This window comes from Plectropomus leopardus, unplaced genomic scaffold (genome assembly GCF_008729295.1).
Source record: "Plectropomus leopardus isolate mb unplaced genomic scaffold, YSFRI_Pleo_2.0 unplaced_scaffold39, whole genome shotgun sequence".
Lineage (NCBI taxonomy): Eukaryota > Metazoa > Chordata > Actinopteri > Perciformes > Serranidae > Plectropomus > Plectropomus leopardus.
In genome coordinates this window covers 56,506-84,120 of record NW_024642682.1, presented here as the reverse complement: position 1 = coordinate 84,120, position 27,615 = coordinate 56,506, and the positions used below count along the sequence as shown (strand labels likewise).

At 40.6% G+C, this 27,615-nt stretch overlaps 1 protein-coding gene across 1 annotated transcript in view; it reads left to right on the top strand.

The window, feature by feature from the left end:
• The first annotated feature begins 791 nt into the window (after positions 1 to 791).
• The window catches only part of LOC121938971 (sodium/calcium exchanger 2-like), a 51,202-nt gene continuing 24,378 nt past the window's right edge, over positions 792 to 27,615 (top strand). The window contains 9 exon segments of the mRNA XM_042482124.1: positions 792 to 1,320; positions 5,569 to 5,706; positions 6,391 to 6,618; positions 7,963 to 8,331; positions 11,142 to 11,267; positions 12,811 to 12,945; positions 12,948 to 13,008; positions 13,207 to 13,337; positions 22,547 to 22,920. Coding sequence (XP_042338058.1) covers positions 922 to 1,320; positions 5,569 to 5,706; positions 6,391 to 6,618; positions 7,963 to 8,331; positions 11,142 to 11,267; positions 12,811 to 12,945; positions 12,948 to 13,008; positions 13,207 to 13,337; positions 22,547 to 22,920 — 1,961 coding nt within the window. The 5' untranslated portion in view covers positions 792 to 921.

The window sequence follows — 27,615 nt, the reverse complement described above, 5'->3', positions numbered from 1 at the left end:
AGATTTCGGTGGTCAAAGTTCAAGGTCATTGTGATCTCCCAAAACAAGTTTTACGCCAAATCTCTATAATTTACACAATTATGACAAAATTTCACACAAATGTCGAATAGGATCTAATTATGAAGTGATGACATTTTGCACTCAAAAGGTCAAAGGTCGACTTGTCGAAGTGGTGTTGAGCGTCTTCACAGCTCATAATTTTATCTTCACAATTCATCTTCTGCAGCCTCCATTACCTTGCAGGTAGAAAGTTCGGCTCTCATAGAAGTGGGCCGAACACTGTAAATGAGGAAATTAATCAGTTCATCATTCAGGTACACAGATCCTTTCCAGACAGATGTATAATTCATCCTAAACTATATTAACTTTAATTAACAAAAGACGCACAAAGCATGATTTAATAGCTCAAATATTAATAATGAAATTAAAGGTATAACTGGCACTTATGGCAGCTACAGTACATATACTCTGCAGATTTCACATCAACTGCATGTGTGTCTGTGTGTGTGTGTATGTAATCTTAAAACTTGTTTGATTTCATTTCCCACTCAGGTGGACGTCTAGGCCTCAGTTCTCTCCACCTTGAGCGAGTCTGCTTCCTGTCTGCTGCTCTTAAAAGTGCTCTGCGTTCGGTCTCACACACATTTACAGATCTTTGCTCTGCTCATTTCTGTTCAGTCAAAACAAAAATAAATCCAGCTGTGTTTACGACAGTTTCCAGTCTGCAGGATTTTAAAGTTCTCTTCAGTGACTCACAAAGTGATTTCTCTCTTTTTGTTCTCTTCCTGCAGGTGAGCTAGTCGCACCGCCGTCAGCTCTACACAGCGTCTCCCCCTCCCACCTCCCTCTTCCTCGGCCTAATCCCCGTCATCCTCTGCCTCACCCCTATCCTCCCGCTTCTTGTGGGACCCAAACACCGCCATGTCTCTCTTGGCGTCTCCCGCCCCCTTCCTCCTCCTGCTCCTCCTCTTCCTCCTCCCACTCCCTCCTTGCCAGTCGGAGTCCCAGCGCAGCGACCCCAGCAGCGTCCCCAGCAGCGTCCCCGAGTCCCGGGCGGTCTCGCCCTCCATGTTCCCCTCCTCCTTCCCACCCTCCATGTCTTATAGTAACAACACAACGACTGGCAAAAAGGAGAAGTGCAAGGAAGTGTCAGTGTGTAGGCCCGGCATCCTGCTGCCCGTCTGGCAGCCCAACCGGCCCGGGCTCGGAGACCAGGTGGCCAGAGCTGTGGTCTACTTTGTGTCCCTCATATACATGTTCCTGGGAGTGTCCATCATCGCAGACCGCTTCATGGCGTCCATAGAGGTCATCACGTCACAGGTGAGAACGGATGAACGGAGGAGGAATATACCCGTGGTGTAGTTTAGTAGAAAGTAGTCGAAATATTTAGCCTGGTAAGACCATCCTGAAGATATGAGCACAACAATCTGTTTCACTCTCTGCATCAGTACGGCCTCTCTGCTGCCCCAAACATGTGCAATCCATTGCAGTCTAGTCGGGCAGTCAGGGGTCGCCACAGTAGCTAAAAATGTTGGCAGCCAATCAGGGACTGTATCATAGCATGCATGCCGCTGCTTTTCAGAACAGTAAGGGCAGCTTGCACAGCAACAAGTGCTAACTTTAGCACTAGCAGAGAAAATGCAGCAATTAATCAAGAACCGGAGGATCCACTCTGAATTTCTCTGAGACAAAGTCATTTTTTGCGTTTTTTCTGGCTGGATTTGGCAAAGGTTTGATTTAATAACTGGCTCTTTTGGTGATGAAGAAGATGTTCCTTACTGTTGTCGCATACCGTAAGTGTACGAGCACTTATTCATCTAGGGACAAAGTATTAGTTTTACATTAGTTTGAAAGAACCTCAAGGTACAACACTTCAAGTTTCAAGTTTATTTCATTTATATAGCTGTGCTTAACAAAGACTGACATATATGTGTGCACCTACAGACATAATAGTGCTCAAATGAATTAAACAAGACTAAGAACACATTGAAACAGAATTTAAACCCATGGAATCAGATTAAACAGAAAAATAATGGATCAAACGAAATGAAAGGGTTTAGCCTTTTGTTTGCACGATGAGTTTTGGGGGGGCTGAAAATGCAAACTTTTGAAAAAAGAGTAATCTTTTGAAAACGCAGCCCCTTCTGTTGCCGTGTAAACTGAAAATGTGCAGATCCTGTGAGAACGGTGACATCACAGCTGCACTTCACGCATGTACGTGGTGTCATTACAAAGTTACAGCACCAACTACTAGCCTGGCATGCATACTGTAGTGCTTTCCATAGTTTTTGTGGACCTGTGTACACCAGGATCATTATCACAATGTTATCATATGAACGCTGATTTTTTTTTAACGCAACGGAAAGACTTTTCCGTTTTTCATAGGGCTGTTCTCGTCTAAATGTGACCTTAGTTTTTGTTCTTTCAACTTCTAAACTTAATATTCACAGAGATGATTGTTGCACACACATCACAGCTTCCAATATTTACGCCGTTCATGGATTTTGGCTCGGTTGCAGCTCTGACTTACAAAGATAATGGTGCATTAAATCAGCCATGTTGCCCCATCAGCTCTCTAACTTCTCCATAATTGCCGGCAGTTGATTGTTATTGTTTGCAAATGGACAGAAATCATGCTGACCAGGCAACAAACAACTGAAAATAGACTCACTTTATATTAATTCATTCATAAGGCAGTGCATGCATGTTTAATCACTCATTAGTGCTCTGCTCAAGGTCAGTGACATTGTTTGATGTCTGCTGAGGAAGGAAAGCTACCAGTGAATGTGTTTGCTTCATCATATTGTCTTCTCTTGACTGCGAGCTGGCTCTGATCAGTTTCCCTAATGGGGATTAATATAGATTTCCCTCTCTGTCCATTTATCCTCTATGATAGTTTAAATGACCCTCAGCTGGTTTCAGAGGCAGAGAGGTGCCTGTTTACTGCGAGGATCAGAGTCATAAAGCAGAAACTAGAAAAGTGTACTCAGGAGGGTGCAGATCTCCATCAGGCGGTCACCAGAACTGCTCACAGCCAGTCTACATGATTCTTGTAATTTGAGTAGAACCTAAAAGAAGTCTTGAAAACTGTGTTTCCTCATATGACGGTTTGTATGATATCTTACAGCAGGAACACTCAACTTGCTTTGCTTAGGGGCCACTTTTTAAAAAATCACAGGAGAACAGGGGCCACTTTAGGATCTTTCTAGGATTTTAGTACATTTCTTGGATTTGAGTACATTTCTAGGATTTTAGGACATGTCTTGGACTTTAGGACATTTCTTGGATTTAAGTGCATTTCAGGGGTTTCAGGACATTTCCAGGATTTAAGATGTGTCTTGGATTTTAGTACATTTTTAGGATTTTAGGACATTAGGGGCTTAGCTAGGACCTCTGTCTGGGGATGTGGGGGATCCTCCACTGGCCCTTTTTTTGATAAACAAGCTCTTGCTGATTAATGTACCTTGGAACCTATGTATACTAAAAGTACAAAAACAATTCCCAGTGTAAATTATTTTATATTGTGAATTTGAAAATGGTTTGGGGTCCAACCAGCACTCTAACTGGGACCAGATTTGGCCCACAGGCCATACGTTTAGTATCACTGGCCCACGAATTACTGCCCCATGAATGATGGTTTGTGCTCAATGTAATGTTATGTTATTAGCATAGTTACAGAGATTAGATTTAGGCAAATTCAATTACTGTGGTTAGATTTAGGAAAAGAAACATGGAAAAGAAGGCAGTGTAAAATGACTCAAAGTTCAATAAAAGCTTACATGGTTCTGAACACAAGTGTCCTGGAGAAAGTCCTGTGATTTGTGACCCATCCAACACACTAAAATGCCTCCTAACTAAACGGCTTGGGGCCACTTCCTTCTTTAATCCCGTCAGCCCACTGATCACATGATCACAGCCTTCCAAAATACACCAGTTATGCATTTATGTGAGTTATGGTTCATCATTACGTGGGAAATATATGAATTTTGGTGCAATATTTTTAGTAGGAAAATGTACAAACAGTACCTGAGAACAGCCTGAAAAAGAAAAAGCAAACCTTGTCTATTTGTGATGCAGACATATCATATCTTATTTGAATGGTTCTAAATAACTCTGCAGGTAACATCCCAACAAAGTAGGAAATAACAGCATAAACACAATTAAAACAGAAAAAAGAACCCAATTAACCACATAGCCTGCTTACTTATGGTAGAAGCACAAATGTCAAGGAAAAATGACCAAATCAATATTTAGTGGACAGACAAAATGCTCCCCTTCTGAAATGTTCTGGATGCAACAGTACAAAAACAGGTCATAGCCAAGCCGCAGAGAGCTGACATTGTTTCTTGAAGCTGCTTCACAGTGTAGATGGCAGCAAAGATGACAAAAAAGGGCAATAATTCATCCCAAATCGTGCCTAACTTTAGTGCATCATAACATTTTCAGTTCAGTTTCAGTTTATTGTCATTCAAACATATTAAAAACACGAAGGAATACAATTCGTTACCCCTTTTGGATATGGAATTAATGTGCAGGTGCAACTTTTTTAAAACGAGACCAAACTTTTGTATGGATGGTTTCTATGGTAAGTTTTTGAAGTGTGACGAAGGCCAAAATATGTCCTACAACAGACAGTAAGGCTTGTTGTTTTTAGCTGAGCTGATTTCCAGAAAACTTACGCCCCCTGTTGACCAGTAAAGAGGAATGAGGAGTCAACAGTAAAAAACAATAAAACAGTCAATATAACAGGTTTTTCTAAAATTGGGCATCACTGCAACCACAAGAGATCCTTGAGTGTACAGTCATATGTGTGCACACAAAATATTAGGCTGATTGGTACAGTAGTAGACGGATACACAGACTCTGACACACACACGACCAAATGCACAATCCCCTCTAGACTTACACCTTGCGGAGATAATTACTGAGGTGCAGTCTATCACTTTCAGTGTGAAGTACAGTTAGTGTGTGTGTGTGTGTGTGTGTCCCAGTCGTCCTGTAATGGTTCAGGTGTTGAGGTTATGCAGTTATAAGCACTGAAGCAAAGAGAGGAGGGTCTCAGGAGGTTTGAGTGAGGGCTGATGCTCAGTGTGAGAGAGGAGGACGAGGACACGTGAAGGTCAGCTGGAGGCAGAAAAAGAGGACAGGAAGGAGCAAAGAAGGGCAAACTTTCTTCTTATTATGAGGACAGTATAAGGTTAATGAGGTTTAACAGAAAAAGGACTCAACATTCACCAGTAGTGGGATGTAACTAATAGTGGTGTATAGATACATCAGTATGGATGGATTCAGAGATAAACTGTCCGATATCCTCAACGCAAAGTCAAAACACTGATACATTGATCATCTTTAAGATATGCCTTTATTTTGAGCCTTCAGCATGCATAAAAATCCAATCAGCCAAAATAACTGCACACATCTGTGGTGGTATGTGAGGAGTTAAATCTTTGAGTTCATCCAGGGAATTGATGCACAATCAGTCAAAAATAAGTGTGTGTGTGTGTGTGTGTGTGTGTGTGTGTGTGTGTTTGTGTGTTTGTGTGTTTGTGTGTGTGTTTGGGCCAACAGGAGAAGGAGGTGACCATCACCATGCCTAACGGCGAAACATCAGTGGCTACTGTTCGAATCTGGAACGAAACAGTGTCCAATCTGACGCTCATGGCCCTCGGCTCCAGCGCTCCAGAGATACTGCTGTCTGTTATTGAGGTACACACAGACACACACACACACACACACAGTCCACAAGAGTTTTGTCCATCTGGTCCGATATACAGGCTTAATTTTGATTTTATGTGACCAGCTGAATCAGCGTTTGTCATTATGACATGCAATTAGTTGCCTAATAAGCAATATTGCCATGTTATTAACATAATGTTAATGTTAATAATGGACAGGTGTGTGCATTTTACTGCCAAGTCGAACATGGCAACATGGCGATCAAGTTTCAGTAGAGATGGGAGGGTGGAAGAGTCAAGCACATTGTGTTTGTTTACTAGAAAGGTCATGTTTTTTGGGGGTGACAAGACGAGCACTAAAAGAGATTGTCTAAAGAAAATTAAAACTGCACCAATATGGAAACATTATGGATTTGTAGTTGAAGAAGGGGTGAGACAAAAAGTGGACAGAAGTTGCTGCACAACACCCCGAATCTATTTATTCCTGACGTTCACTTTGAAAGCACCACAATAGACGAGGAATAACTTATTTCTGGGGTTGAAATGAGGCGTTATCTATGCAACACTTCCTCATTTCACTGACAAATGAAAAAATAAGGTGTCAGCTGGCTGTAGGATCACCAGGAATCTGAGGGTTTCTGGTGAATAACCATTACTGAAAACAACCTTCTTTGTTTACATGACTCACACATACACTCACACTATACCTCTCCAGGTGTGCGGTCACGACTTCAATGCCGGTGAGCTGGGACCAGGAACCATTGTTGGCAGCGCCGCCTTTAACATGTTTGTGATCATTGGGATCTGCGTGTGGACAATCCCTGAAGGCGAGAGCCGCAAGATCAAACACCTGCGGGTGTTCTTCATCACCGCCTTCTGGAGCATCTTCGCCTACATCTGGCTCTACCTCATCCTGTCTGTGATGTCGCCCGGCGTCGTGGAGGTGAGTGTGGTTTGGAAGAAAAGAGGGAGGGTTAGCACAAAGGCTAACCCCTACCAGCATTTTAGCTTGGGTGTTCATTTCAGACTCTATTCTTACATTTGTTTATTTTTTTTCTTTTTGTGAGAAATTGATAATAATTTAATGTGAGAACTGTCAGTTTGTGTCACATTATTCCAGAAATACATCACTTATGATTCTACCTGCGCACTGTTTTAGGAGCAGTGTGTCCAAAGAGAGGAAGTAATGTTTTTATGCCTCTGTGTCTGCATGGCCAGATACATTATGTTTTTGAGTTTTACATCCATCTTATTCTCATGAACATGATATCCCTCCGATTTGTGAGGTCATTCTGCTATTGTCATACTCCTCCACATTCTTGTATCTGGTTTTCCACCATCGCAGAAGAAGCTTAAATCATCCTTAAAACCACAACAATACCTGAATCCCAAAGAACCGTTTGATGGCCAATGGACGTCTGCTTGTCAGCAAGCGTTTTATACCATAATCCAGAAACTTACCATTGCTCCAGTTCTTGCTTTTGCTGATCCCCAAAAGCCATATGTTCTTCATACAGATGCCAGCTCCAGTGGTCTTGAAGCTGTATTATATCAAGAACAAGAAGGAAGGAACAGAGTCATTGTTTGTTGCAGCAGAGGGCTCTCCCTCAGTAAATACCATCGTCCAGCTCATAAGCTTGAATTTCGTGCCCTTAAATGGGCGATTACAGAAAAGTTCACACAGTGCTTAACAGTTGAAGATAACCTGCTGTAATTCCCAACCTGGGTTACAAACACCTCAAGAAAATTTCTCCAAATTTGGCACAAACGTCCACTTGGACTCAACAATGAACTGATTAGAATTTGGTGGTCAAAGGTCAAGGTCCGTGACCTTGCATCTGTCTCATTCTCATGAATGCAATATCTGGAGATGGCCTTGACCAAGTTTCCTCAAAATTGGCAGAAACATCCACTTTGACTCAATAATGAACTTGACCAGATCAGAATCTGGTCAAGTTCAAACATGTTTTTGGCCATAATTCAGGATTTCATATGCTGACTATGACAAAACTTCATGCAAAGTTCAAACAGGATATGATGATGAAGTGATGGTATTGAATATCCAAAAGGTCAAAGGTCACTGTGACATCGTAATATTCAGCAAAAACACATTTCTGGCCATTGCTCAAGGTCATTTCTCAGAAACAGAAGAGGAAACATTTGGTCAGATACTGAGTTAGTTTCACTCATCTTGTCCACCTTAAAACTGTGCTGGTTTCACAGGTCTTCTGCGTTGAGACATACAACCACATTGTGTTAACTCTGTGAATCTGTGTGTATGTTTCAGGTTTGGGAGGCCCTGGTGACCCTCCTGTACTTTCCAGTCTGCGTCATCCTGGCTTGGATCGCAGATCGCCGCCTTCTCTTCTACAAGTACATGGGCAAGCGTTACCGTGCCGACAAGCGCCACGGCATTGTTGTGGAGACCGAGGGAGACTTGACACCAAATAAGGGCGGCATGGAGATGATCGCAGACGGCAAGTTCCCACCGCGAGGGGGCGTCGTGGTTCCTGCCGAGAACTGTGGGGGCGGAACTCAGGACGGCCCAGCGGGCGCTGCGGCCAATAACATTGGAGCAGGCGGCAACCTGCCCAACTCCAACAGCGCAATGGTGAATGTGGAGAGCAGCAAGGAGCTGGACGAGAGCCGCAAAGAGGTGAGAGACAGAGGAACTATAAATATAGGGTTAAGGGTTCAAGGTTTCATTGATCTTTAATACTTGAGAGCTGCAAGATCAAGATCTTTGCCAGTTTGCAACACATGCATCAAAAATATCCAAAAGATGTTATGATCGGACAGATAGTCTTTCGTTTACTTCCAAATCTGTGAAAATATAAAAGCAAACATTTTGCAGTGTTTTTAGTTTTATTTATTCATTTTTCCCACTTTTATGAGCGGCCCTCGTGGTGTGTTTGGTCTTTTCCTATGTCAGTATAATGACAGGTAAATACTGTACCTGTCACATCTTAAAACTGACAATACTTCGAACCTTTTTGTCAGCCCAGAAAAACACAAAATCTCCTGGAAACACCACTTTCATCAACATTTCTACAACATCAATTTATTCAGAAAGGGTGAAATGACAAAAGAGAAGAAAGTTTTTAATTTAAAAAACACATTCAGAGAAGCTGCTTTCACTGCAGATTGTGCTCTGTAATAAGTCTCTAATCTCATTTTCCAGATTTTGTGTTGCTGAAAAATGCAGTTAACATAGAAACACAGTTTCAGATGTCATGATTATGACATGATTTAAGTGCAAAATGATGGATCATTTTTTCTTTCGGAAAGGCAGAAGTCGCAGTTTCCAGCTGTGATGAGCAGCTCCAGTTTAGATTTCCATTTCTTAAAGTGATGGATGCTTTGTTCTGTATTTTGTGATACCAATTTTATGAAAGTTGTTTACACACGCAGAGGGAATAAAGATTATCTATATTTAAACCTGTTAAAAGCCGATTGATTAGAGATCAGTTGTTTCACCAGTGAGGAGGAAAAGTCTGAGGGGTAGTGACAGAGCGAGACAGTGGAGAGAGGAACATGTTGGAGGTTTGACAGACAAAGGTGAGAATACGATAATGAGGGTCAGAGAGGTCGAGGAGAAATGAGACACGCGGGGAGAAACATCCGCAGGACGAAAAGTGAGGAGGACAGAATAAAAGAGACCAAAAGAGATGAAAGACAACAGGATCAGCAGCTCGTGTCCTCTGTGGACACTTCAAACAGTACTGTGTCCTGTTCTGCTTTTTCATTTGCATTTTTCCTTTTCTGATTTTCTGAGAATTTGGTAAAAAAAAAAAATATGCCTTACGTGTAGATGAAAATCTGACTTATGACCAAACAGGAGTTCTTTTTTTGGCTTGTTTTCTGTCCAACAGGATTACTCAGATGTTATCGGTTACTTGCTCACTATGTCAAAACCAGTCTTGCCAGTCTTGGTTATCCTGTTTTTATACCTCCGTGCTGGCGTTAAACGAGGTCCGAGGCATTATGTTTTTGGGTTGTCCATCTGTCTCACAAACGTTATATCTCAAGACTGCCTCAAAGGAATTTCTTCAAATTTGGCAAAATTATTCACTTGGACTCAACTATGAACTGATTAGATTTCGGAGGTCGTAGGTTAAAGGTCAAAGTCACTGTAACCTTGCATCCATCTCATTCTTGTTGGCAAGAACATCCACTTTGAGTCACGCATGAACTGGTTAGAATTTGGTGGTCAAAGGTCAAGGTCAATGTGACCTCACAAACATGCCACTTAAATATTCAGAGGCTAATTATGAGGAATTTCACAATATAGAATGTGTGCTCTCTGTGTAAAAAATGCAAATGTACAACAATAGCAAATACGAGTTCATCTTTTTTTCAAGTTTATTTACTGAATTTTCTCCCACCAGAATCAGTCCACAGCAGAAAACACAGAAAACTTATACAGTAAAATGAAAAAGTAACAAGACCAGTCCCACCCACCCTCACCTCCTGAAACCACACCATGTTTCAAGTATGTCAGAAATATCTGATTTTGAGCAGCAGACTGAGAATTATTTTCCATGAAGTTCATGTTTTAAGTGCTTTACGTCACCAGTCAAGCACACAGCTGATAGGTACATCGTTTGTTTACATGAGGTAACAGAATAACAAATTTAACAGATGCAGTGTGGAAAGAGAGTGACATTTGCTTGCTGGAGGGACACAATGTAAAATTTATATGAGGCAATTTCCATCAACAGATTTTTTTCTTTAAAGGGTGTGTAGTGCACCTGCCACAAGACAGTGTGTGAGGAGATGCACAGCCAGGACACTGCAAATTATTAAGAATATGTTTGAGTATGCTAATGGAACACGCTAAATCCAAGGCAGGGCCACAGCCAGGTATGCAGGAGCATCAAGCTGATTTGGGAGAGGATTAAATGCTATAGAGAAAATGAAAAAATGCTCAAATTGATGCTATAACCTGTTTGATTTTAATGACTGACCATCTGCAAGTTCTTTAAAAAAATAGCCGAACTTATATTTTGAGTCAATTTTGAATTTCTTGGAAGCGGTTAAATTTTGGCCTAAATCTTGTGGTAGGACAGCTTCTCATTTTATTTTTCAAAATTGAAGGGATTTTTTTTTCTTTTATCCAGTTGGCTGTTTTCATCCTAACTTTTTGGAGACAACTTATAAGTACCACTTTTTTTCCTACCCACACATGAAACCCACCCCACAGAAGTTAAAACATGAAAATTATTCAGAGGTTATTAGCTAATATGAAGTGCCTTTTGAAAGTTCGAGTGTTGTAGGAAGTTGTTTTTGAGCTGGAAGCAGAAGCATAAATTCCTCCAGTCTTCCTCCGAGCTGCAGAGACAGAAAGTTCTGCAGTCGGTGTTTGTGTGAACAACCTTGCGTGCTGTCGGTGTGTATGGTTTAATATTTTAATCGTGTTTGGTTTAATATTTTAATCATGAGTGTGTCCTCTTGGTTCTCCTCCAGGTGATTCGTATCCTGAAGGAGCTGAAGCAGAAATATCCTGACAAGGAGCTGGACCAGCTGGTGGAGCTGGCCAACTACTACGCACTGCTGCACCAACAGAAGAGCAGAGCCTTTTACCGTATACAGGTAACACACAAACACACAGCATTATTCATAAACAGTCCCTGAAGTCAGCACATACAAGGTTGTCCATAAAGTAGTTCAAGAACTTCTGATGTGTGGGAAACACTGCTTTGTGAGCAGTGCGTGCCTTGCTTACCTGCTGCGGCTCGCACGCACCACTGCAGAGCTGCCTGCTGCTACAAATACTGTATTCACACAATTAAAAGTTGCTACTTCACTCGTTTCTTAAACTTAGAATGAGCAGCAGGTCAAATGGAAGAATCCTGTAGCAGAAAATTAAAACAACAAGTTGTTGTAAATCATGTGTGCGGATAGCAGTTTGATTATTCAAAGCTTCTGGAAACGTGGCCTGAAATAGTAAGAATGCACATAATATAACAAAGTTGAGTGTCTCATTAAGTATCTACAAAAATCTGACTGAAAATAAATCTTCACAACTATTAGAAACCGAGTTCAAACACAGCTCATTTTGAAGGAAACAGCATTTCTCCAGACTGTGTGGGCGTGGCAGATCAGGTTTTGATTGACACCTCCTTAGATCCAACCTCTGTCAACTGTCTCGTCTTCACGAATGCCATGTAGCAAAGCAGAGTCGGTACAGCCCTATCTGTCCCAGCCCAGAATGACATTGCCATGTCTGGTAACATTACATCTACAGTATTGAAAGGAGTGCTGTTAAATTAGTGTTTTAAAAGTGGCATGGCTCCTTTAGAGAAGGGCAGTGTCTGTATGTATGTGTTAGTGATACAAGTGTCAGCGAATGCATCGGAGCAGAGCAGAACCCTAACCCGAACCCTGAAGTTACTTCCGCCGCAAATCTCTCCAGTGCTTGCTGACTAAAGTTGGGGAGCTGAAGCAGGAGAGCTATCAAGTATCAAGTATCACCTGACTTTTGATTGGCTTTATCCATATTACATAATATGGACTGGAGATAACAACGCCCAAATCAACCCAGCCTGAGGAAACTGTGAAAAAACTAAAATGACTATATTCCCAATCTGGATTTAGGCCAATCTCTGGTAATTTCTGATTGTTTTATTATGCACATAAGACCCGAAATTAGATATTAAGATAGTTTTGGATGATTTGGGTTTTTAGGCGCTTTATATGAAAAATAAACTCTAATAGTGTAAGGCAGACGTACATTATTCTTTCATGTAATGCACTTTCAGATTGTTTTATGCACTGCATGTTTATTTTCAGTTTTTGCACATTGTGTGTGTGTGTGTGTGTGTGTGTGTGTGTGTGTGTGTGTGTGGTGTGTGTGTGTGTGTGTGTGTGTGTATTGTACCTTTGTGTTTCTTTCCTGAAACAGAACACCTATGAATGCATAAGTGTCCTCTTGTGGGATAATTAAGTTTATTACTACTGTGACTATATATACAGCCGTGCAAGCTACTGCATTTTCAACGACAGGACCCTGCATATGTTTCACCACAAAAAAAAAAAGTGTTGTCAGAGGGCTTTTATTTTGAAATGGGGGGGGGGGGGTGAATTAAAAATAGATATTTATAATGCCTCCTCCTCCTGTCTATTCCCCATCAAGGCGACTCGTATGATGATCGGAGCTGGAAACGTCCTGAAGAAGCACGCAGCTGACCACGCTCGCCGCACAGTCATTACTGATGAGGAAGCACCAGAAGAAGAAGACCTGGGGATCTGCAGCCGCATCTCCTTTGAAAGCGCGCCCACAGTCAGTGTATGGAGAACTGTGGCATCCTCACACTTGCTGTCGTCTGCCAAGGTACTGAAATAATTTACACTGAGTTCATATCATACACCAGAAGAGGTTGAGACTGCTCTCTCTTCTTCAAATGAATTCTCACATTTAAACTGTCATTTGTTCTGTGTTCTCAATGTTTCTCATTGCAGAACTGTCTCATTATATAACAGAACGGTAAACATTGCAGCTTCTGTGTGTTATGTATGTTGTGCTGTTTAGGGGGTCTGGGAGAGAACACCTTCTACGTGGACTACAGGACAGAGGACGGTTCAGCCAACGCCGGGTCAGATTACGAGTACAGCGAAGGAACACTGGTGTTCAAACCTGGAGAGACCTGCAAAGAGATCAAGGTGAGTGAAGAAGAGCGGGAGACGAGGAGGTAGACAGAGGAGAGTTAGACACAGTGGGAATGGAGAGAAACATTTTGACACTGTGCGCTAAAACATCACAAACCACCTAAAAGAAGAAACCTGGTCTCAGAGGGCTCATGAGGGCCGTGCCCAGATGTTGTTAACATTCAGGGCTTAAACCCAGGGGAGGTCAGAGGGCTCTCTGTCCCAAGGAGATTTTTTTCTTCGCATTTACGGCAGGAATATGAAGTATTGGTCAAGCCATTTGAGATCATAAAATGCCTAAGTGCCTATGCCATAAAATGATAGATGGATAGATCTTGTGATGGATTTTGATTACATATTTTATTTTGTTGGTAATAGTTGTATAATCTCAATATTACACTCGATGGTGTGCTTTAGCGTCATTTGTGGCACTGCAATGATGCTTGCAGACCGCATCACTGTCAAATGACGTTAAGGCAAGCTCTCAATTGTAACATTACTTAATTAAGGCCTTGATTAGATACGATTTTTTTTTGTTTGTATCTGTCACAACGGATCTTTTAGAAGAGTTTTACATAAACACTTGATTCTTTCAATGCGATATTTAATGAATTGGATTGTTTGCATACTTCTTCCTTCATTTTAAAGATGTAATATATAATACATCCAGATTTTTCATTGTAAAACCCACTAAACACAAACACAATACACTTTTTAAAGTCCTACATTTGGACTCTGTGCTGTCCTTCATAAAGTCTGGTTTGGGTTTCGATGTGACAGTATGGAGACCGCACTATTGAAAGATTAATTAAAGTTTTTTTGAGATGAGATAAAAGTTTAATGATCCCTGTGGGAAAATTGAAGAAGTAGACGATCATATATATATGAAACAGGATATCTGTCAGTTCAGCCTGAAGGCTTTGAGCTCAAAATGTGTCTTTGCTGAAATACTGGAGACACAAGCTGATTCGTTTTCACCTCTAAAAACCACCTCTCACACTCGGAGGTCAGTAAGTTACCAGTAGGGATACACCACATTGGATTTTTTGCCGCTATATGATGTGCCCATAAACAAACTCATTTGTCGGTTAACTGATACTAGTATCGATATATCCATTTTTCCCCACCTAATCTTAGTGAAGTCTCCTCTGTAGAGGAATTAACATCATAGTCTGCATACTCTTATCTGAATATCCGAACCAGCAGATGAAGACATAAAATACAGTGATTTTCAAAGTATGTAAAATTTGTTCATTGTGCAAAATAAGATAAATACTTTAACTAAGGGTTGATGTTTTGTACATGTTCACTTTTTTTAATACAAAAATGCAATAATTAAAATATTGGTTTGTGATGTCGGTAGAAATCAGCATCTTAGCCGTATCCGATATTTCATTTTAAAGTTAATCTCGACTGATACCGATGACGTGTCGATAATATTGTGCATCCCTAGTTCCCAGCTAACCAAAGAGCTCCGGACTGAGATGAGTTTTTACTTTGTGGAGCTGCATCAACATGCCTCTGAGTGGTCTGCAGTGTGGCTGTAAAATCTGGAATAGTATCCGAGGGGGGGAGTAACAGTCCCAGCAGGAGATGAGGTGACTAATCTCTGCTACTGTACTTTACCTTATGAACCAGAGAGGCTCTGCGGGTATCAAACAGAGGGCAGCCCCCCCCCCCCCCCCCCCCCCCCCCAGACACAGCCTGTCTTCACGAGGCATCCAGGTTGTATCTGCCGCTCTCTCTAGCCAAGCTGTGACCACTGAGTCTGTACATAGTCAATGTCTTTCTCCCGTGTATTGTCTATTTATAGCCAAATAGCACTGACGTTTGCTTTGAGTATTTGTGATGGATGTCCAATAGTTACTGTAATGTTCTTTTTCTTTAGCTCTAATTTGGTTGGGCCAGATTGGAGGAGAGCCTCAGCACCACCTGGCTGAGGAGACTCTTCTCTATGTTCTCCTCTTGGCAGTGAAGAGCTTTGTGGTGGTAGGAGTTGGGCTCGCTTGCTTGTAAGTGTTTGTAGAACTTGATGGCTCTTTTTGAAATCAGAATTAAAAGGGGAAATTGTCCTAGTTCAGCCCTGCAGCCATTGTTGGGCGTGTTCCTGAGGACTTTGAGGATGCTCTTACAGAACTCAGTGTGAAGGGTTTCAATTGGGTGTTAGTCCCATTTTTCAAAGTCCTGATTTACAAGAGGACCCAAAACTTTACTACCATACAGTATTATTGGTTCAGTTTTTGAGTCAGATTCTGATGGGTATATTAATGTTTGAAGACTTTTTTTCTAGCATAGAAGGCCTTTCTCCCCTTGTCTCTGAGATCATTCAGGGCCAGATTGAAATTTCCTGTAGAGGTAATGTTTAGTCCCAAACATGTGTAGATGTGTGTGTGTTGGATGTCGGTTGGGCCCAGCAAAAACCTATTTGGGTTTTGCTGACATCTGGGTCGTTTCTGGAAGACCATTACCCTAGTCCTCTCCAGATGAACTGACGGGGCCCCAGAACTGACAGAAGTTTTGCAGATGACCTAGTTGCTGTTGTAGGGCCTTTTTAGATGGAGCCAGCAATATAAGATCATCTGCAAAGAGCAGGCATTTAATCTCTGTTTCAGACAGGGTGAGGCCGGGGATATCTGATTGTTCTAGTGATTTTGCCAGATCATCAATATAAATATTAAACAGGGTGGGGCTGAGACTGCAGCACTGTTTCACCCCTCTAATCTGGGGAAAGAAATCTGTTTCCACATTTTTTATTTGTATACATTGTTTCAATTATATCATAGATTTCCTCCCTACACCTTTTTTCAATTAATTTCAGGAACAGACCATTATGCAAAATTGAGTCAAATTTGAAATTGACAAAACAAGAACATTTTCTTCTTGTTTTAGTGGAAATGTTTATTAACGAGGGTGTGGAGGGTATAGATATGGTCTGTAGTTCTATGTTGTGATTTAAATCCAATCTGACTCTTGATCAGGACATTATGTAGGAAGTCTTGCAGTCGGCTGCTAAGGACGCTGCAGAATAACTTCCCCAGGTTGCTGCTTACACATATGCCTCTGTAATTTGTTTGGGTCAAATTTGTTTCCATTTGCTCCAGATGTCAGGGAAATGTCCAATACACAGAACAATGTTGAATAGTTTTAACATGGCAGTTTTGAGCTTATGGTTGCTAAATTTCATCATTTCATTTAAGATACCATCAGGACCACTGGCCTTATTTGGCTATATTGCCTGGATTTTAGACAATAGCTCCTCTTCAGTAATTTGGTGGTCTAAAGGATTCTGGTTGTCTTTAACAACTAATTATAAATTTGTAATTTGTTGAGGAGATTATTTTGGGCTGAATCCAGTTTTATAATACTATGTTACTACTATGTTTTTTCCCATATTTCACCATTTTGAATAGCCGATTTTTCTTTGTGTGGTTTGTTGAAAGAGTGCCATTTTTTTCCAGAAATGATTTGAGTCAGTAGACTTCAGTTGTAGCAAGTTGATGTTGCTCATGCTGCTCCCTTTCTGTTCTGAGTGTTGTTCTGTATAATTTCAGTGTTTCCCAATATTGGATGCGGGCTCAGGATTGTCAGTTTGTCTGTGTTTTTGATTTGACACATTTCTGAGTGGTTTTTTTTTTTTCAGATGTCTGTAGTCTGTCTCTCTCTCTCTCTCTCTCTCTCTCTCTCTCTCTCTCTCTCTCTCTCTCTGCATGCAAGAACCATTGCCATGTAAACGTCCCCGGAAAAAGAGTCTGACGATAAAGGAAATGTATTGTGTCAAAGTGTTTCAGAGACGGAGAGAAATGTAAATGTTGCTGATGCGTTAGCCTTCTGCTAACCAGAGCTAGCTGGGCTCAGACTCTGTGATCGGGTCCAGAGCTCAGACATCCGGGGAAAACTTGGAGTAGAGCCGCTGCTCCTTTGCGTCGAGAGAGGCCAGCTGAGGTGGTTTGGGCATCTGATCAGGAGGCCTCCTGGGGGCTTCTTGTCAGTTTTTCTGGGAATGTCCAACTGGTAGTTTGCCCCCGGGCAGACCCAGAACACACTGGAGGGATTATATTTCTCATCCGGTCTGGGAACGCCTTGGGTCCCTCAGAAGGAGCTGGAAAGTGTTGCTGGGGAGAGGTACATCTAGAATACTTTCCTCAGCTTGTTACCCCTGCAACCCGGCCCCAGATAAGCATAGGTAAATGGATGGATGGCTAACCAGAGCGAAAGCCTCAAGGGTGCAGCTTCAACTTCATGTCAATGTGACTAATGTTAACTAGAGTCTCACCATGTCCTCCACCTCACTCCTCGTCACTGCAGAACACACCAAAAACATTGGGTTGCTGTATGAAGTGTGTGCATATGAACATCGCCGTCTGGTCGGAGGGGTTTTGGACAGATAGGTGGGAGCTGCAGGAGGGTTAGGGTAAAGGTTGGGTTTTTATCTTTTCCAGATTTTTGAATGAATGAATGAAACCTTTATTACCCAAAGGGGAAATTTTTATTTGCAATATTGAGCATTAAACCCATCAACACAACACTAAACATAAAGGCAAGAGACATTAAAAAAAGTCTCATCACTGAGATATCAATTGAAGACATCAGGTTCAAAAAGTGCTAGTTCTGGTCCATGTGATTACAGCTTGTTAAAGCCCCAATGAAACAGCAGTTCAAGTGTCTTTAGCTTCGGCACTATGGGGTTTTTCTCAGTAAAATGGAATATTTTAATGATGTACAGTCACAAAAGACATTTAAATTAAATCCTTTGCTTCCCTTAGATTTTAGTGCAATACAGAGCTACAGCAGACTGTTGGTTCCACACACATCCCCTTCACTGTTAGATCAGAAGGAGGACAAGGAAGCTATGAATGAATTAGACCTCTGCCACATTGTTTTGTAAATGAAAACAAAGATTTTGCCCTCTGACATCCAAACACTCATCACTTCCTGTCTCTCAATATCGCTCTGTTTGCTACTACAACCCACAAGCAGTGAAGTGCGGTTTTATACGCCCGGTGCAGGATGAGTCATCAGACATGGATGGATGAGTCATCAGACATTTAAAACCACTGTACCTGGTTTCACAGGAAGAGCTTTTGATGTAAAAATACTCTGATATAGATTTTTTAACATATATTTGGCATATAACAAGATAAATGATCAGTTAACACAAGTGCACAGTATTCAACTTTGGAAAATGTATTTGTCTTTAAAGGGGACTTCTTTACCTGAGCTCTTAAGGTAAGAGTGCGTATTCAGACCATGAAGTGTGCAGTGGATCTTTTGTGTCCTGGTCTACCTACCACCCTCTGTAATCTGATTATTTTCAAAGAATAATGAATAAAGTAATCCCATTAAAATTTAGAAAAAAAGTGCCCTCAAAACCCGTCTTTTGCTTCCAATGATTCAGCACTAATAATCGCAACACATCATTGAGTCTAATTAAAAAGAAGGCACAAAGTTTGGTGATCAGTCCAAGTGAGCTGCTTCAGAGTTCCCTTTCTCTTTTTTCTGCAATCTGAATTTAAGAAACCACCAATATTACTTTTTCAAAGCGCACTCTGCTGTGTGAATGAAAAGCATAAAGGATGATTGCACAAGGTACAAACGCGTAAAAGCCGAGTAATCTCTCTCCCCCATTTCAAAGTTTGATGAAAGATCAAAGACGTGTGAGGACGGCGGGGCGAGAGGAGCGTGATGCAAGAGCCTAAGGAGTCACATAAAAGGAGCGTGAGGAGGGTGGACTTAAAAAAAACACACACAGTATAAATGGGCTCATCCAGCATGAGTGAATAAATGGAGAAATGTTTAGTGTGAGTACATTGCAAAGGTCAGTATCGTCCATTTGTCCTACCAGCGGATTTCAACGATCACAGTGTCAGAACTGAGCAGCAGGCAAACCAATTCAACCTCAACGTCTCACTCAGTTTCACTCTGCTCCCCACAGATTAAACAAAAAAGGTCCAATCAGAGGCCTTGTTCTCAGCCCCAAGAATTATAATTGTTATATATGTAAAAAAAGGAGTTGGCCGTTTATTGCAGTTATGCTGCGTTCATGTGATGTCAGAAATTCGTAGTTTCAGATTTGTGAAGTCGTTCTTACGACTTTGTTGTGTTCATGTGCTTTGAGGTGGTAAAGTGGGAACAACATGAAACCTACAAAGAAGATGGGTTGAATTTTAATGTTAAGGTTGAGGTTGATAGTTTTTTCTGGTTTATTTATATCTTTATATATCATTTTATTTTTATATATTATATTTGTATAGATATCTTTATGTAATGTAGGTCACTCTATATGGACAGCAGCCAATATTATTACCATATTACATTTTACGTGATCAAAAGGTTTCTTATCATTGACCAAACATTGACTTTTTCCCGCCATATTTAAGCATTTATGATGCCAATTTGGCGACTTGTATTATAAAATTAGGTTGTTATCAGTGTTAGTATACTCACCTGGCATGCTTTATAGTTAAAAGTTTGTTTGCTTGCTACAGATAATAGATACGTATACTAAAATGTGCAACTACTAAAAGTAAATGATAACTGCTAGGAATAAAATAATGAAATATTTAATTTTTTACCATCAATTGTTAACACTGTGTCCATGCTTTTCGCCATTTCTGCTGCCCTGAAACATCACGCAAACATTACAAATCAGCAGCTCGGGTATTATCCAAATTTACTAATTTCCTACTTGTAGGTACAACATATGCTTATAACTTGTAAATACGACATTTCCAAGGAGCACGTGAAGGCAGCATTACATTAATGAGACTTATTTGCAACACAGTGATGAAATGAACATACAGCAGATTATTACAGTAATGCCAGTGAAGTCTAAAAATAGTGATGCAGATGACAGAAAAAACATCTGAGTGAATGTCTGTCGCACTGATCAGTGTTTCACTGTACAGTCTGTCTTAGTTTACTGTAAGGTCAGAGTGGTTGTGATCGAATAAAATCAAAACACGTTTACTCGTCACACTCGCAGTCATACACAGTTCAAGGTGCAGTGAAATTTTTTCATGCCTACCTCCAGGAGGCAAATAAAGCCGTATTCTCACAGGACTAGATTTAGCAGGGGATCTCGTGTGATTTTGAAATAACCCCCTATATCCAGTCCATATTCCATTCAGTTTTGTTGACGTTATCATCATGATATAATGCCCACAGTCATTGTAACTTCACTCTACAAAAAACAGAAACTCTGCACAACACCACCCGCTGTCATGGGTGTTAATCTCCTTTTCCTATTAACGTTGGTCAGCCAAAAAGAACTGATTCAGGCACAACTTTTCACACCATCCATCTCATCATTTTTCAAGGTTACATTCTCTGATTGATTTGAGCTTTGTCTGCATGTAGGTCTTCATTCTGTGTAGCAACATGAGCTTCCTGCATCCAAAATAGTGTCAAAACATTCATTTATAATCACCAAACCAGCCTCTGTAAATATCGACCAGTAAAGAGGCAGAAATGAGGTGCAGAGAAAACAGAAAATCTAAGTACGACCCCAAATCACAGAGATGTCAATTTGCTTGAAACTAATATCATCACATAACCTTTGCGTTAGGCGAAATATGGTAGGTAATTTGCGGTGGAACTTTAACTTGATAAATTATGTCCATGGCAGATTCACATAAGATTAATCATCTCATACAACCTCTACAATAATTACAAATTACCAGAGGTCCCCCAATGTGAACAGGCTCAACTAAGAAATAGAAAAAGACTGAAAACAACACAGCAGTGGCTGAGATTTTTCAGATGAAGTGCATTACCAAAACACTATGCAAATTTGAAAATCACCAGTGCATTAATGGAAAACACAAATGCGAAGACCACAACACATGTTATGATGTGTTGCAATTATTAGAAAAGTCCCAGTGGAAGTGAGCGTCAACAGATGTCGACAATAAAACAGGCCGGATATTGTTGCCTGCACGTTATCATTACCTACACATGTGGAAGAGGAACATTCCAACCAGACTCCAACCTGCATTTAGAGCTGAAGAGAGAGAATATTGGACTGACATTCATAAGGTGGACACAAACACAAAAGACTCCTAATGACTGATCGTGTTGCTTTGTAACTGCTGGATGTGGAAATAAGTAACTTTTTGCTAACAAATTCATCATGTCAACTGAAAAGGTGGTCAGCAGTCATTGCACCTTTAAGCAAAAACTTACAATACATACTCACTTAAGTGACTTGACCGTTGAAACCATAGAATGTATATAAGGATGGACAACGTGTCTTCACTTCCTCCCACTGTACATAAAGGAAGGCAAAATATTCTGGATCATGCGCTGGTAACATCATTTGAAGCTAGAGTCTGTGCAGTAGTGATCTCTGTCGCATCAAGTTCCTGGCCATACACGAGTCAAACCAATCCCAAGCAGCGCAATCTGTTGTAAGCACACTGATTGATGTTTGATATTGACCAATTGACCAATTGACCAACTGATGTCAGTGCCGGAAAAAACTCTTTTTAAAGCATAAAACAACAAATATAAAACCATCTTTATTAATGATCATCTATGGGAAACATTTGTTTAACACTGATTTAAGTTTTTAGTATGGCTCATGTCCCATTCAACATATTATTTAACATGGAGGATGAAGTGTTTATGACCTATACTGCAGCCAGCCACCAGGGGGCAATCGAGATGTTTTAATTTTTTTTTTTTTTTATGTTGTGATCAGATGATAACAATTCCATATAGATGAGGGAAAGTAACTGAAGCCTCTGTTTGTGTGTTTGCTGAAGGAGATGCTCTCAGCCCTGCATCGTCTTTTTCAGCACAAGCATCCAGAGAGGACTGATGTCAGTTCATTTTAAATTCATAACATTAAAGTGCAGCTCACATAATAACAAAAGACTTTTTTTCTTGTAGGTGACTAAAAGGATTCTGCATATTAAATTATATATAGATTGTGCATAAAGGCATCTCATAAATGCACATTAAATTGTAAGAGTTACTCTACTACCAATGAAACACATTTAGTCATGAGTTCTAATGACTACAAATTGATAGAAACATTTTTAACACAGCTTCTCATTTTGCCAGTTTAAGCACAATAATTCACTCTTATGGGCTCTGATATAGAAAGTTCTGGACCCTCCTCATCTTATTTTGTTGCTTGTGTATGGAATTGAAACAATTAAAAAACTTTACATGCATGACTAAAAGTAACGACTTCCTGTCTCTTTCATCTCTGTCATCTCTAGGTCGGCATCATCGATGATGACATATTCGAAGAGGATGAGCACTTCTTTGTGCGCCTGCTGAATCTGCGTGTTGGTGACGCTGAAGGGATGTTCGAGAGCGACGAAGTGGGTGCCACCCCCAAAGCTCGCTTGGTCGAGCCCCTGGTTGCTACAGTGACCATCCTAGATGACGACCACGCTGGTATCTTCACATTCAGTGAGCGCATGGTGCGGGTGAGCGAGAGCGTGGGCACCATGGAGGTGACGGTGGTGCGCAACTCAGGTGCTCGCGGCACTGTCATCCTGCCATACCACACTGAGTCAGGCACCGCCAAGGCTGGGCAGGACTTTGAGGATGCCCGAGGAGAGCTGGAGTTTACCAACGACCAGACCACGTGAGTCAGACTAATCTTTATTATTTTTGTATGATTAATTTATCCCCAAATGTTTCTACATTTTAGATTTTTATGCCTTCGTGCCTGCAATAGCTGTTGCAGGAGCCATTATGTTTTCAGGTTGTCTGTCAGGTTGTCTGAGATGAGGAAATTTCTTAAAATTTAGCACAAATGTCCTCTTAGACTCAACGATAAACTGATTACACTTTGGTGGTCATAGGACAAAGTCCAAGGTTACTGTAACTTTGTCTGTCTCATTCACTGTGACCTTGTGTTTGTCTTATTCTCGTGAATACAAATATATCTTCAGTAGAAAACATCCACACGGATTCAACTATAAACACGATTTTGGTTGTCAAAGGTCAAGGTCAATGTGACCTTGCATCCGTCTCATTCTTGTGAGCACAATATCTCGAAAACACCTTCAAGGAGTTTCCTCAAATTTGGCACAAACATCCACTTGAACTCAAGAATGAACTGATTAGAATTTGGTGGTCCCTGTGACCTCACAAAACATGTTTATGTCCACAAATCAAGAATTCATATCCTAATTATGACAGAATTTCACACAAATGTCTAAGATAAAAAATGATGAAGTGATGACGTTTTATATCAAAGAGGGAAAAGGTCAAGTGTGACATCATAATGTTTTGCAAAAACCCTTTTCTGGCCATTACTCAGCGTCATATCTCAGGGACAGAAGGGGAGACATTTGGTCAGATACTGAATTGGTGACACTAATCTTGAAACTGTGCTGATCGTAGAGATCTTCTGTGTGTGATGTGTCTGTGTTGTCACAGACATGGATGTAAATGGTAAGTGCAACTTTGCTTGTGCATGAAGGCATAAAATTGCGAGGTGGTAATTTTAGTTTACGTTCGAAGAGTCTCTGCTTAGCCTCTGTCTTCTTTTGGACACAAAGCTGCTGTGTTGGCATTTATTTGCTTCACTCAATAGTATGTTGACTTTCTTAGTTAGAAAAATAAGTAGAGTATTTATGGATTCTCAAGTAACATATTTCAATCCCACCTGTTAACATACTTGTAGGATCATGTTAATCCTTTAAAACCTGAGCAAATTGGCTTGATTTCTTTCAAAAACATGGAAGAAGGCCATGAGCAACTTAGCAAGAAATCACAAAAAAAAACTGCAAGAAGTTGGTTAAAAGTCACATTAAAAATTACCTGAAATTTTCCCCAAAATAGAAAAAAGAAACAGGAAATTAACTGAAAAAATAGCTAAAATAAAACAAAAAACAATGATTATGGATATTAATAACATCTATTCTTATCTATTTATATAACATGATATAAAGTTTATGATTATAATGAGAAATATCTTTTTCTTGATATTTCTTCTAGTTATTCGATATTTTTTTAATGATTGTCTCTCTTTTTTAGAAGATCATTTTCAGGTTATTTCATGCCAAGTGGCTTATTGCCTTTTCCCGTGCTCTGGAAAAGAAATCAAACCACACATTTCAAAGGTTTAAACAGTTGTAAAAGGCATCTAAAGGCAGCACAAAAAAACATGTCAATCTAGGTTTCAAAGGGTTAAGTCAGGTGGCACATGTCTATATATTACAGCCCTGAGGCTCCCTGCAGTCGTTAATGAAGTACCTCTGCAGAGGTCTCCACCTTTGAGAAAGATCACAATGTTTGATTGCTGCTGAGCGAAACCTCGACGCTGCCTCTTAAATTAACACCAGCACAAAAAAAGGAGGTTTTTGATCCCGCCTTTGTCCTCCTCCTCTTTCTTGTCATCACCCTTTACTCCTTTCCCATCCTCCTCATCTCGACTCCTTCTCACTTATTTATTCTCACCTCTTCTCTCATCTTCTTTTTCTACTCTTCACCTCACGCAACTCCATCTTTTGTCTTGCCCTCCTTCTTCATCCTTTTGCTTGCTCTACAACATCCTTTCTATTTTTCACTTGATGGGAGGTGCAGGTTCAGGTTTAATCCAAATTTGAGTGAAGAGCGAGTTTGTTTTTTGGAGTGTTCAGGTCTTTAATTGCTGGGTGATCGTAGTGTGAATGTTTATTTAGCCGCAAAAATGAGTGACACCTCAGTTGCAATGGATGCAATTACACAGACTTGAATGACCTGTTTGTGAGGGTATGAACATATTTAGAATATATTGTTTACATGAGCACAGAGAAATTAGGTTATTCATATTCACAATATGCATGCAGGTTTCTTTCAAAAGAACTTCAGTTGGCATATTTGGGTTTCTCATAAATGGAATATGATGTTAATATGAAGAACTAAAGTAAATATAAACACCTCAGTCAGCTTAAACAGGCTCAAACTGATGCAGACAAGCGCCTGAGCGACCCCGTAACCATAGAAACTTACTCACTCCTGCCCGGGTGTGCCAGAGGAGAGAAAATATCTTCATTTTCTACATTCATAATTTTGAATTCAAAATTGTCACTCAGCTGCTCTGTTTACATGCGCATGCAAACATCAGGTCGTATAAGAGGACATCCCATTTAAACATTTGACCCAAATTCTTCAATCAGATTGATTTAAATCAGCTTAAGAAAAAGTGTGCACGTAAATGCAGCTACTGACTATGTTAACATGCACAAAATATACTTTTTTTTGTCTTGATTCTGAAAAAGACAATATCTCCACTAGGCTGTTTACATGGCTGCTGAAAATGAATATTTTACTAATATTTCTGCTTACCTGCAGCCATGCATATTCTGATTAGCATGCTTAAACATGTCGTTTTTCACGTCAAAAACATGGTAAAGTGGAATGCCTGGAGCCACTTGTGACATTTTGCTTCTTTGCATCAAAATGGGATTTGTTTTCAGTTTTCCACTGGTAGTGGACTTATTCAACCATGCAAACACAACCTTGTTCTTTCATTCCTTTAACCAGCTTATATTTGCAAATGTCCTAGAACCTGTTGATATCCAAGGCTTTCATAATGTTTTAAAGTAGGTGTGTTTCTTCTTCTGACCAGAAATGTGTGCTTGTCTTTTGGGTATGCATCTCTACCCAACAACCTTGCAAACTAGTTGTTTTCTGTACAATGCATTAATGTCAACACACAGCAGACCGTAAACAGACACGCACACACACACACACATACATATTTATAATGAATTGGTAAGGCTTTGACAATGGTGCATTTCTTAGTTTCAGAAGGTCTGGCTTTCTGTTTGTGCAGCACTTGTGACAAACTCGATCAGACTGTTGCTTGTGTGACTCCGGCAGCTCTGAGCTAATGTAAACTGACAGGTTCACTGACTGACAGAGACCTGGATTATCTGACATTATCATCCACTCACTCATCAGCAGCCCTGATGAGTGAGTGGATCTCGAGTATGTTTCTGTAACAATGTAAAGATTTATACGTGATATTTCTCACAGTTTCAGCACCATCTCGGTTCTGCCCTTAAGGGGAAACTTATTCCAATTTGTTCTTCCTGTGGTTAATGATGGCCCAGTCAGCAGGTCTGAATATATGTCAAGGCCTCCAACCAAATACCTGCCACTGGACTGACAACATTGTTGCCTTTCCACCTCATTTGCAGCCACTGGCTTCCTCTTTCTACCTTCTCTGCCCCTTGTGGCCTTGCTTGCTTGTCTTGTGAGGAGACTCCCTCCTCTTGACTGCAGCATGTCTATTAGAATCATAGTGAAGACCTGCTGGGAACCCAGATCTGTCTTCATCCTCCAGTCTGTCTCTGGATCCGAGAGCTCTGCTTGTTGTCTTTTTTTTTTCTCCTCCACATTTCTATCTTGCTTTCTCATGACCAGGATGCTGCAGGGCTTTCCTGTTTTCCAACCCATTTTCTCTCCTCTACTACCTCAGAGAGATTTGCAAATACTTATGCAGTCATGCTTGGTTGTGACCATAGACTGTATAAATGATGGACTTATATACTAAGAAGTAATCCATTGATTTGCACACTGTGTATTAAAGCCTTGAGTTGGGTATTTCAGTTGTTGCATCTTGGTTTTTTTGGAGCCAGAAGGGACCATATATGGACGAGAGGTTGGAGCTGTAGAGGAGCGAGAGCTGGATATGACTGAGGGTCAAGTGACGCAACACAGACAGCCTGTCACTCAAAAACAACCCTGTCCCTAAATATGCGTTACTTTAAGCCCTAATAAAATGTCAACAGGAGAGTTGTTTATAAATTGTACAGTTGGAGCAAGCCTCAAGTAGCCATTGGAGGAACTGCAGTTTTGGCACTTTTGAGTTGGCTTCATGTTTCAAGCCCAGGTGGCAGATAAATTATCTTCAGCTTTCATTTATGACTGGTTCAACTGCACTCCTCTTGTGTGATTTTGTTTAACTGTTTTGCGAACTTGCTTGACCCCGCAATACCTTAAGTGAAGGTCGATCGCCAGATATTGCTTATTTGGAGATTTTAACATATTTGATTGACTCAGCAGGTATTGTTAAGCTAAGTGTTGTCCAGGGTTTACCACAAATTCACTCATTTGTCATTGCCCGCCACAGTTAAAACATTGGCCACCACAAATGAATTTTTTATTTTTGAAGCTGGACCATTCATTAAGAGCACTGTGAAAATATCTTTATACTGCTTGGTTATTCATTACACCACACTTATGGAGCGCAGAGTGTAATCCGGGTACATGTGGAGCAGCAGAACATCAGGCGCATTGAAAGTGAAACATCTTTTGGGTCTAAAAGTTTGTTTTCACTCGC